This window comes from Columba livia, chromosome 14 (assembly GCF_036013475.1).
Source record: "Columba livia isolate bColLiv1 breed racing homer chromosome 14, bColLiv1.pat.W.v2, whole genome shotgun sequence".
Classification (NCBI taxonomy): Eukaryota; Metazoa; Chordata; class Aves; order Columbiformes; family Columbidae; genus Columba; species Columba livia.
The window spans coordinates 8,453,666-8,465,834 of NC_088615.1; the positions used below are offsets into that span (position 1 = coordinate 8,453,666).

The 12,169-nt window shown below is 47.0% G+C and overlaps 1 protein-coding gene across 1 annotated transcript in view; it reads left to right on the forward strand.

Annotated features, from left to right (window-relative positions):
* Positions 1-12,169, forward strand: part of COL23A1 (collagen type XXIII alpha 1 chain) — a 190,089-nt gene that overhangs the window by 161,790 nt on the left and 16,130 nt on the right. Inside the window, exons 9-23 of the mRNA XM_065029918.1 lie at positions 1,888-1,959; positions 3,192-3,308; positions 3,735-3,770; positions 4,287-4,313; positions 4,717-4,743; positions 5,853-5,897; positions 6,498-6,560; positions 6,643-6,687; positions 7,180-7,257; positions 7,865-7,888; positions 8,790-8,843; positions 9,613-9,657; positions 10,100-10,189; positions 10,542-10,613; positions 11,393-11,434. Coding sequence (XP_064885990.1) covers positions 1,888-1,959; positions 3,192-3,308; positions 3,735-3,770; positions 4,287-4,313; positions 4,717-4,743; positions 5,853-5,897; positions 6,498-6,560; positions 6,643-6,687; positions 7,180-7,257; positions 7,865-7,888; positions 8,790-8,843; positions 9,613-9,657; positions 10,100-10,189; positions 10,542-10,613; positions 11,393-11,434 — 837 coding nt within the window. The remainder of the gene's footprint in view (positions 1-1,887; positions 1,960-3,191; positions 3,309-3,734; positions 3,771-4,286; positions 4,314-4,716; positions 4,744-5,852; positions 5,898-6,497; positions 6,561-6,642; positions 6,688-7,179; positions 7,258-7,864; positions 7,889-8,789; positions 8,844-9,612; positions 9,658-10,099; positions 10,190-10,541; positions 10,614-11,392; positions 11,435-12,169) is intronic.

The window sequence follows — 12,169 nt, forward strand, 5'->3', positions numbered from 1 at the left end:
CACGTTGCAGACAAAAGCTCAGCACAGAAGGTGTGCTGGAGAGCTCACAGCCAACAGATGTATGGATATTGTATTTTACTTTCCTTCACCTTTACTTCTTATTATGGAGCCTTATGTTGAAATGGTTAAATCGAGTGCTCTAAAGCTGGAAATTGCCAGTGCTCAAGGTTTCTGTGCCCTAAGGCTGTACTACTACACAGGATCAGACCCAAAGGCCAGTTAGCTCAGTGTTCCATCACTAGATGCTTCAGGAGTGTAAATGTGGAGCAGGAACATGTAATTCCAATACACCTCACAGCTCTCCTGGAGCCTGGTTATCTCTGACCTGGGCATTTTTGGGCCAGAGATGGTGCCTCTGTATTCAATAGCTGTTCACCTCAAGGCTGTTCACCTTTCACGAACTCATCTGTAACAGAGATTGTTTAAAATTAAATGTGCGGTGGCTGGATTTGGTGTTGGGATATGGTGTGTTTGGCCACAGAGCAGATGCAAATTGTCATTTCACATCAAAATAGAGAGCGCTGCCCTTGGGAGGTTTTGACTTGGATGGTGCTCAGCAATCTGAGGGACAAGAAAAAAGTTTCAGTTCCTGCCCAGTTCCTTGGGCTTTTCTGAAAATCCCACTCAGTGCTCTTGTGTATCTTCATGCACATAAGAAGCCATAAAACTAGGCCCTTCGGGTCTACCACAAAAACTTTTGCTCTCAGTAGAGCTTTTTTGGTGGTTTCTGTAGTATCTGGAGAGCCTGGCCAAGCACAAAGGCTCTGTGTCCCCATTAATTTCAATGTGGCATCATCTTGGGTTTTTAAAATCTCAGGATTTCAGCATTGTTCCTTCCCCAAAATGGGTGTATTTAAGTGAGGGCTGAGCTAAAGACTCTCTACAGCTTGAAAAAAAATCCTTGGGAGGGGTTTATTTTCCAGTGTTGATTCGTTTTCTTCTGTCTGACTTTTCTTTTCCCTCCCTTTCCGAGATGACTGTGTTAAAACATCTGAGTTCAATGTACCTGTGCGTGCCTGCTGCTAAGCCTGGACGGGGAGACTGGGTGGGAGGTGGGCTTGTCTATGCAATATTTACCATAAAACTGAGTTTTGGGATTATCTGTTCTTTGTGTAAAAGATTTAAAAGCTCCCTGGGCGATTTGAACAAGTGGTTTGTTCCTTAGAAAACTTACAAAATCCTCATGGAGGATGTGCTGGGTGTTCCTGTGGGGCTTCTCGTGGTTTCACTCCATCCTTTTGGTTCTCCCAGGGACGCGCACAGGGATGGGATGGACAGGAGAAAGGGAGACGCAGTGTTCTGAGAAAGGAAATGTCTTACTGCTTCTCCCTAGATAGATACGTGGAAAGGCTAAAAGACAATAGCAATGACTACTGACATGGTCTGAACACATTGTTTTTGCATCATATAAATCTGAGAGATTTATCTGCGTTTTGCAGGCGCGGGAATACATCGGTATTCATTTTAGTCTCTAAAAAAACCAAAACCAAAACAAAACAAAAAACTACCAAAAAAAATGGTCTTGGGAGAAATGCTGGGATATATCCCCTATGGGCTTTACTGGAATACTGCTCTTCATTCTGCAGAAAGCTCTGCAGTAGAGGGATCTTCTGTACCCCAGCTGCTTTGAATGTCCTATTGTGCAGTAAACTAACGAAAAGATACTTGTTTTCCTCTGTCTGTTTACTGCTCACCAAGCTCTAGTGTATCCAGAATGTTGAAACAATCACTGATGGCTACCTAGATTATTTAATCCTTGTGCATCCGATTAATTATTGAAGAAAAAAATGTTATATATTGTTGCAGCCTTTAAAAGTCATTCTTCTGCTGTGCTTTCATCTTAAATTCTTGCTCTTTCCTCCTCTGCCTCCCACTTTACCTGGCTAGATGGTTTTTCCCCGGCTCAATCACGGATTTCTGGCTAATGATCAGCTTGTCTTTAGCCGACGAGTGCTCAAGGTAGACGTGTTGGATCTGCTGCTGCTGGTTTGCTGTGATTCTTTGAGTTGCTTTTGTTTCTTCTTTCTGGCTGATAGTGCACTTTTGCTATTTTAAATTGTCACTACTGTGACTACATTCAGAGGTTCTTGTTGGGAGCGCACTTGATTGAAACCCCATTGGAATTTAGGGGGAGTTTTGTCAGAGGAGACGTAGAAGTTTAGGGGTTTAGGATCTGGCCACTTGTGGGAAGTGGGGATCAAGCAGCAAAGTCCTATTAGTGTTGATATGAGCAGCACTGGTACTGCAAAATAAAATGCATTAAAACTAGATTTGTCTAAATCCTTGTACTCTAAACGTGACATTTTAATTAGGCAAAATTTGGTAGGAGACTCTTAACATAATTGGATGCAGTGTCCAGCAGTTCCAATAGGATTTTTTTTTAAACTATGCAAGTGATTAAGGAGCACAAATCTTGTTGAAAGGCCGTGGGATTTGTGCTGCTAAGTCACTTAAGGACTTCTGAAAATCCCACACTTGTCCCTGATTTGAGGGTGGACCACATATTAAATACAGTCCTCATACTGCCTCAGTGGTAACCCTTCCAGATGTTGCTAAAAGATTTATGAGACGGCCTTTTTGTGGGGTTTTTCCATTGTGCAGCTGCATGGATGTGCCCGGCCATGGCCCCGGGGCTGGGCTGCGGTGGGTCGGGAGCTGGTAACTGGGTGGTGAAGCCCCACGGGCACCCACCAAACCTTCACAGTCCCACGGAGATACAGCTGCTGCTTTTCTCTTTGCATCCAAGCAATACTGGTTGCAAGCTACACTGGATGTTAATATATGACCTTGGCTGGTTTTAAAGGATACTAAGGGCTACTTTTTTGTTTTTTTGTGGGTTTTTTAGTGTGGTGCACTAAGCTATGGAAGTGTGTGCATGCTCTGCACCAGCACGCTGTTGGGTCTGGTTTGTCTTTGGGTACTGTCAAATTGGTGGTTTCCATGCAGACAGTTGATGGGCAAGGAATTAATGAGAGAAAACCTTGTTGGAAGGCATTGAGCAAAGTCCTGCTTAAGGAACAAGAACCAAAGGGTGCAAAGCAGCCATGATCTTCCAGCCTTCCCAGTTGGCAGTTGTAATTAAATCCCTTTGGGAGAGTGGTGCTGATGGCCCAGGGATGCAGTGCATGTGTCGCGAGTACCATATAGCCACTGCTGCTTCATCTCATCATGTCTGTGTGAACTTCTTCTAGGGTGACCAAGGTCGAGATGGAGCCACTGGCCCCCCTGGTCCACCAGGACCCCCAGGTGCCCGGGGGCCTCCCGGTGACACGGGAAAAGATGGCCCAAGAGGACCTTCGGGCCCCCCTGTAAGGACGCAAGATGCACATCGAGCACATGCCCAGAGGGGGAGAGGAGGGTGAAGGGTGTCCCCTTCCCCAGTCCTGCCACCCCAGGTGCTGGGTCCCCAGCCTGAACCAGCAGTTGGGCTCTGGTGGCTGCTCCTAAGGCAAAGCTTTGGGGCATGGGGCCAAGGGAGGAGGAGGCCATCCCATCTTGAGATTTGGAGCAACGAGCTGGACTTGGAACATGTTATTTGCGGCTGCTGATTGAAACCTGGAGAGCCTGGAGGAGATCTCTTCCCTGAGGCGTAGCCTTCAGACAACCTGTTGCAAATCTCCAGATCGCTGGCGATGTATTTAATAAAAAAATAGCCTGAAACGCAATGCTACTGAACTGGGCATTTTGGAGAATGAGGGACAATAGTTTCAATATTGCCCTTTTTACTTTTGCAGGGTTTCAAAGGCGAGCCAGGAGAGGATGGCCTCATGGTTAGTACTGCTCTGCTTCATTTGTGTGTGCATATCCCGTGCTCCCCTCGCTTTACATCACCCTTTAGCTCTCCACAGCAAGTGGTTTTTGTGTCGTTGCTTATGGAGAAAAAAAAAAACATGAAAAATTATAGATGCCCTAGAATGGATGTTTGTCTAGGGGTACCTGTGCCAGTGGGAAGAAATGAGGCCAGTCTTTGTCCCATTGGCTCCTTGGAGGGATGTGCTGCTCCTGTATCCTCCCTTCTGCTCCTCCAAAGCCTCCTGACATTGTCACTCCAATTCACTAAGGTCTAGGTTGGATAAAAAGGTGCTCGTTATACATAGAATACACAAGCCATAAAAAAATATTATTTACTGGGAGCACAGAGAACTTACAGCTCTGTTTGTAAGGGAAGATGAGAATTTATCACTCACATTGTTTTTTTAATGGGAATAAAAATACTCCTGAAAATGTTTTTATCCTGTTACACTCTATTGCCAAACAAGGATACCAACTACTTTTACATTCAACAGGGTGCCAGGGGACCTCCAGGACCAAAGGTGGGTAATAAGTAATTTCTTATTTGTATAATTTTAACACAGATTCTTGAAATATTGCTGCATAAGTGGGGCGGAAATGAAAATAAATATTTTTGCACTGGATTTGCACTCATCTGTATATATCAGATACAAAATTTCTGAGGTATCGCAGAAACTATTGACTTGGTGCTGCAAAATTCTGAATGTGTCACCTGCTCAATATCACAACCACTGCCCTTGCAGCGGGGGTGGAGGAGCCACTGTGCTGTGGGAATGTGCTTCGTGCATTTTGGGATGGGGGATAAAGGCAATCAATACAGGCCAAGTATTTTAATTTTACAATTAATGTTGACTATCCGTACAATTAGTCTTATTTTGTTATATCTCTAAACTTCTTTGTCCTCTGTGTGTGTTGCTGTTGAAGGGTGAGCCCGGCATCCAAGGGAAAAAGGTAAAATGGTGATATTTTTATTTATTATTTTTCTTTTTCCCACTTTGCGTGGTGCTCAATTAGGGAAACCGTTGCCAGAGACCAATGGAGAAGCCGTGGTCATGGCTGTCCATACCAAGCCCTTGTGTTTCCCCATGGTTTCTCCCCCATGCCACCCCGGAGCACAGCCATGGCTGTGCCTACAGCCTGGTTTTCATTAATACCAGAAGCTGCCATCGCATCTGCCCAGTAGACAAAGAATAAAATAGCGAATGCCGAACAAAGCAGTAGGTCTTGAGCCCTTTCACACCAACAATTCAAGCTGAACTGAGAAGCGCCTGGAGGGTGTTATCTGCCCAGGGGCCCGTGGGATGGGATTGAAGCTCCTGGGATGGGCATCGCCGTGCAGCACCTCGGTCTCCTGGGAACAGCCTCTCTCTTAAGGACAGACACACTGCTTGGCTTGGCTGTTGAAGACTGTGGGAGATTCATGTGTCTGAGCTCTCCAAGTTTTCTTCTGGTGGTGCCACCAAGCAGTGGATAAATCACTGCCCTTAACTGAAGCCAAACCGTTGCCAGGGCCCGGCCTTTCCCTCTTGCTGCTTTTCCTCAAAACTGACGTGGCTGGAATTTGGCTTAAAAAAATTTCATAACTGGCCAGTAAAGTTAACCTCTTCAGCAGTTTTAGTCCATGGGAACAACAAAGCATGGTGGGGGAAACAAGAAAATCTCCTGGCCGATGAGCATGCTGGTGACTCATCATGAAGTCCACGAGGATGGGTGGCAGGTTGCAGGAGCTCTTTGGGACCCAAAAAGCATAAATGAATGAAAAATCTGATTTCTGTTAAAGGTGGGGGAGCGTGTTCCCCCGAGCCTGCTGTAAGCAAATCCTGGGAGATGCCCACCCGCCTCCCCAGGAGCAGGGGGGGCAGAGCTGGGGCTGGGTTGGGAGGAGGGGACCATGCTGGAGCCTCCTGGGCTCCTTGCTGCAGCTTTCTCCCAGCCTCCTGCAAACCTGAGTGGGTCTTGGGTCTGTGTAACACTCAGTGGGGTTGAAATGACATGTTGGATCCTAATGATAAGCATGTACAAGCTCTTTGTATTTCACTTCTTATATTTTATTTTATCAGGGTGATGATGGGATCCCTGGGGAACCAGGACTTATGGGCCCTAAGGTATGTTCTGCTCTGTGCCTGTCTAATGTACATGCTTGGCAACATCTTTTGCTATCTGATTTCTTGGCACAGTATCGTTTTTGGGGCAAGTTAAGAAACATGTTTCTTCCCTGATGTGAAAAAAGCTAAAAAAAAGAGAGAAAGGAGAAGCGTAACGTACCTCTGCCATGGTAGCTCTGCCCAGAAGTTTGCAAATACAACTTGCTGGCTGTGGCAGAGAATTGTCACTTAGACGCTGCTCACGCAGAAGCCAAGGGGGGAGCGGTGCTGGGGGTGGCCCAGAGCTGGGGTTTGGGACGTGGGTTTGCAGTGCCCAGACTTGGGGTGCAGCTCTGCAGGAGCCTTCTCCAGCCCCTGCGGTTTTGGGGCTCGCTTTGCAGCTGAACAGCACCCTCAGACAAACTGTTAAGCCTGAAAGCTTCATTTCATCTCAAAAATTCCCCTTTTGCACCTAGGCAGTGTGACATATTTCAGGCTAAAAGCAGAGCTTTGCTCACTCATGTATATAAAAGTAAAGAATAAAGCAAGAAAATTGGGACTTAAAGAAATCTGCTCCTCATCCTACCTGGATAGCATTTGTCTAAATTCTCTTGTTTTCAGGGAGAAAAGGGAAGCACAGGTCCCAGCGGGGAGAACGGCACAGATGGATCACCAGGACCCAAGGTAAAACAAACAGTATTTTTAAGATAAATATCCTATATTTTCCTTGGTGTCTTTGAACCAAAAATGTGATTTTGATTTTCAGGGTGAGCCTGGTGAGAAGGGAGGAATCGGCTCCATCGGACCCCGGGTATGGATGTTTGGGGTTTTTCTTTCTCAGTTTGGAGTCATGTATTGGCCTCAACCTGAGCTGTTCCCCACCAGCTCTTTGTGCTCAGTGCGTGGTTGAATCACTCCAGCATCAGTTTGCTGCTAGAAAATAGAGATGCTGCATTTCAAAACAAATCATTATGTGGGTACCAGATGCTGCCACAGGAGATAGCTCTGGGGGATGCAGTCACGTCCCATTTTCTTATCATTGTGATCCTTTTTTTTGCAAGAGGGAAGCTGTGAATAGGGGTAATCAAATGAGGATTTCTATGCACTTCTCAGTTTCACAATTTTATGCCCTTCTGAGATGTGGTTGGATGACAGTTACAGCTGTAAGACTAGAAAATGATTAAATCGATAGTGGTTGTAAGGTGATAATGCTCCAAACACTTGGGTGTCAGGTCTTTGCTTTCTTACCACCTGCTTTTCTCTGATACTTCAAAATCTAAATAGGATTTGTCCCCCATTGCAGGGTCCTCCTGGCCTGAAAGGGGAACAGGGTGACACCGTAGTGATTGACTATGATGGCCGAATCCTGGATGCACTCAAGGTAAGTCCGACATCAAGGCCATGCCATTTCCTGTGGGTTAAAGGGAAGGGAGTGAAAAACTGCTGAGCTCTGCCACAGTGACGTTGTGGCATCGTGTCAGTCACTGTCCTACTTTTCCTTCCTGAGATCTTGGTCTCAGCACAGAGCTGAGTGAGAGGGAAGAGTGTATTAGGTCTGGAGGCTGAGGACATTTAGGATGTACCAGCAAAAAAGGTGGCAAAACTCGAGGCTGTGAACTCAGGCTGGGTACCAGGCTCCTGGGGATGAGGATGTGGGATGCGAGTTAGTATTCTGCAGGTAAAAGCAACTTGATGCAGCCTGTGACATATAAACACCTGATGTGATGAGTGTGATAAGCCAAATTACAGCATAAGCGCTGCTGGGTGTATTTCCCATGGTGTGGAGCTGTGGGTTTCCCTGCGCATCCTCTGGAGCGGTTTCCTCTGCAAGCAGCAGTCAGGATGCAGGAGGAAGGGAGGTGGTACCCGAGCCATAACCTGCCCGACCGAGCAGCACCCTGACATTTTTGTTAAGATGAAAGAAACCAAATAGATTAAATACTTAATTACAGACACATTTGAGAACCATCCTAATTGTTTTATAACAGGCTGCAGGGATACACAAAGTGATGGTAATTACCGTTTGCCAGATGTCTGCACGGCATGCAGCTTGTGAGTGGAGTTTGTGGAGTGCAGTGGTTGGAGAGGCTCCATCGAGCGTCTGGAGACTTTATCTCCAGGGCCAGGCCCTCTCCCGTGTGCTGCATGTGGAGATTGCTGAGGGGCATGTCATTGAAGCTCGCTAATTTTGTCATTTTCCTGCTTATTAGCTGGTTTTGGTGTTTTTGCTCACTGACCTGTCTCATGGATGGAGCTCTGGAAAGGGGTGGCTTTACACGGCTCCCAGTGCAATTAAATGTATTTGAGAATGCAGTCATGGAAAAAGGTGCTTGGGGATGTGATGCGGTTTTGTCTTTCAAGTGAGCGAGACCATGAGTTTTGCTTTTTGAGATAAGTTGCAAGTTGCAGAATATTTGTTCATCTCAAGGCAGTTTATGGTCTCTGCAACCAGCAGCACCCAGGAAAAGCTTCCTTAAGTGTGCAGGGGTTTCCTGCTGGTAGCACTCACACAAACTCCTTTGTTTCCCCTCTTGAATTGTACCTCCCCAGACAGTTGTTTCTATTTTCAGCAGGATGCTTCTTCCCAGCCCGGCTGGCTGGAGAGGGGACAATGCAAAAAGAGACCCCTGGATTTGGGGCCACATCTCTGGCTCAAGGCATTTTGCCTCGTAGCACACGTACTGCTGCATGGGTACACCTGCCTTGCTCTGGTTTGGTTTTCTTTCACATGAACAGCCCCTGTGCTGGAGGGGACCCTTGGGTCACTTTGTGTCACCTGAGCTCATTGTGGTGTTGGGGCAACCCTGGTCGCTCTGGTGCCTGTTGCAGTTTGTGGCTGGGAGCGTCTCTCGTGGACAGTGTGCCATATTCATGTTACTCATGCCAGTGTTCCATTTGTTTGCTGTGTTTCAGGGTTCACCAGGTCCCCCGGGGCCACCAGGCCCCCAGGGCGCTCCAGGTCCCAAGGTGAGCCCAACCTCTGCCACACACATGATGTTTCCTAGCGAGAGACATGGTTCTTAGCAGCTCTCCATGTAGCATTCCTCAAGCCAAAATAAGGCAGGTGATGCTGGCTGCAAGGCTTGAGACTACACATGGTAAAGGAAATGCTATTTAACACTTCCTTGGGCTGACAAAGGAGGTATTCACGCAAAAGCCAAAGTTTTGTTGGCCTTTACTTGGTCTCCAGCCACTTCCAGATGATGCTGTCCCAGAAATGAATCCACTCCCAATCTTACACCCAATGGGTGAAATTTCGTTCCCTCCAAGATTTCCTCATTGCACATGGTGGGAGGCAGCAGCAGTTGTGGGGGAGGGCTGGTGGGTCCAAAGCCTCCATCCCGCCCTTCATCCCACCCTCCCCATGTGCTTCTTGCTGCTCCACCACCACATCCAAGCAGGACCACACCATCCTCACGCTTCACAAGCAATAGCCAGTAACCTCCAGTCAGCTGTAGTTTCTTTAAAAGAAGAATTTAACTTGCAGAAAAGCATCTCTTGGAAGAATGGGATGGGGCAGGATTTTGGTGCCTCTTGGGGCTTCCATGTTGCCTGAACTCAGATGAGCTGTTAACACTGGCACATAACCTTGCTGCTGCTTCTGAGCCTGGCAAAGCCAAACCCATAACCACAACAGTTGATACACCTGGGTAACTCATTTTCTTGCAAAATCCTTTCCCGAGATTATTTCTTGATTTAACTTACCATGAACTCCCCTTTCTTTGTGTCGCTTCAGGGAGAGCTGGGCTTGCCAGGTCCGCCTGGACTGGACGGTGAAAAGGTGCGAGGGGATGGCTGGATCGAGTGAGACCTTGCAGGAGCTGAGTTTAAAAGGAGTTTACTGTGTGTCTCGTAAGCTCTGCCCTGTAATGTTCAGCTGCATCTTCATGAATTACTCGCCCGTTGTGCTCAGCCGTGAGCGCACAGATGCTGCTCACGGCCATGTGTGTGGGGCTAAAGGGGCTCCTTTTATGAGAGGTTCATCAAACACTGTCTCAAATTCTGTTGTAAACCTTCCCAACTCTAAATGGCTGCAATCCCTGCTACAGCTCTGCCAAATTCTGCTGCACCTGTAAAATTGGTGTATGTAAGTTTTAACATTAAAACATGTTTTTGTGAGCTCATGCTGCAGTATGGAGAGAAAGAGCGGAAAGGCAGAGGTGGATTTGGTGGGGTTTTTTAACAGTTTTCCCCTAAGCAAGTTGTTTTCTGGAAACTTTCAGGGTCCCAAAGGAGCGAAGGGTGACCAGGGCAGCGCGGGCATCACAGGACAGAAAGGAGAGACAGGAGAAATGGGCTTGTCGGGTCCACCGGTACGTCCCTCTGTCTGTCCCTGTACGTCTGTCGCTCGGTCTTTTAACACTAGGATTTCTGCAGACGCTCAGTATGTGGCTGGGTTTGCTGAGCAAAGCAATGAGGCCACACTGCGGAGCTGGAGGGTGCAGGAGCTTTTAATTTTCTTTGCTGATGATGATAACGGCTTATTCAGAAGGTGATCTAAGCTGGTCACAAGGAGGAGAAAATCATTTCTCAAAGTCTCCTGGGGATGAACATGAGGTTTGCTTGAGCCAAGGCTGGAGTCAGGAGAAGACAAATGTATTTTTCTCTCCTGCTTCTGCTTTCCTGAAAGATGCACCCCATGGATGTTGCATTTTTATCTTTTAGGGAGCAGAAGGGCCAAAAGGAGACAAAGGAGAAAAAGGAGACACCGGATCACCGTGTTTGCAGAATAATCACGTAAGAACCTGGCACTATGAAGCCTCTTCCATGTCGTGGGGTCAGGGGGTGCAGGACAGAGCCACCGGTTCCACATCCACCAGTGTAGCGGAGGGGAGCAAAGCCCAGCTGTTTTCTACAAGAGCTTTCAGATGCATCTAAATGGGTTTTATTCACTAGGGAAGAACATTTTGCACCATCAGCACTGCAAAGTTACTTTAGATTTTGCATTGATGTTTGATATATTGGATGCTGCTGTTAATAATCATGTTTTATTCTAGAAAAATATCGGCGTCCTTGCAGTTTTATAAGATTTCTGCATCCTTTTTTCCTTGTTCACGCCTTTTTCTTAGAAAAAAATGTGGTGGGTTTTGATATTTTTTTCTAATTAATGACATGAGAACTCTGATTTTGTTCTGGTTTGTTGGAGTTTTTTAGGGGTTTTGGGGGTTGGTTTGGTGGTTGTTTTTTAGTTTTGTTTTTAACCAAAAAGGCTGTTTTCCTCTGGTCTGTGCAGAACACTGCATCATTTTCCATTACATCCATTTGGCGACTGGCAAATACACTGAGCAGCGTGGATCACACCTCTCATTTGGAAGGCTAGCTTGGTTCACGTGCTTATTAAGATTCATTTATTTATAAATCCTATAAGCAACTCTTTGATTAGCAGATATTTTGATTAAAGCCATTAAATCGGAGGGCATTAAATCATGATTCTGGGCCGTGTGAGGTTTCCGTTCCCAAAGTGCTGTGTCTCTGTGCCCAGCCCCATTAACATGCCATTTAATTCCCTTCTGCAGATCATACCCGAGCCTGGACCCCCCGGATTACCCGGCCCTATGGTAGGACTCTGGAAAGCAGCTCATGCAGCTGAGCGTTGCTGCAGATTTGTTATCACATGTGATTAGTTAAGGATGAGGGTGGTTTGCTCTGTTTAATCATCATGGGCTGCTGTGAATCTGGGAGAATATCTGGGAGGAGCTACAGCGTTGGGTGCTGTCTTGGGAGAGATGGAAGCATCTGCTTTAGGGGAGTATATTGGTATTTGTGGCATGCTTTGTGAATATCCAAGTTGTTTCTTGGTGTGTGGAAAAGATAAAACCCTGTGGGATGGGAAAACCTGTTGTTGTGGAGTCTCCTACTCTGGAGACATTCAAGACCCACCTGGACACCTTCCTGTGTAACCTCATCTGGGTGTTCCTGCTCCAGCAGGGGGATTGCACTGGATGAGCTTGCGAGGTCCCTTCCAATCCCTGACATTCTGTGATTCCTCCCATGACAGTGTTTGCATCCGCACAAATTTGCCCAATTCAGTGAATTTTTGCCACCAATTGCAGCGGTGATGAGCACACAGAGCATTTTTGGTGCAGATGTCTGTGTTTGGTACCTGTGATGCTCCAAAAGGCTGAGGAGCCGTTAAGGGCATCCGGAAGGTCAGGATGCCCCTGCTCTGTCCAAGAGGCACCTTGAGAGATCCCACTTCAAAACCAGGCAGCTTTCCAGGTGGCATTTGTGACCCGGGAGGTGTCCCCAGCCCTGCCCGGTGGCAGCGGGTTGCCCTCCAGAGCTTTTGCTGT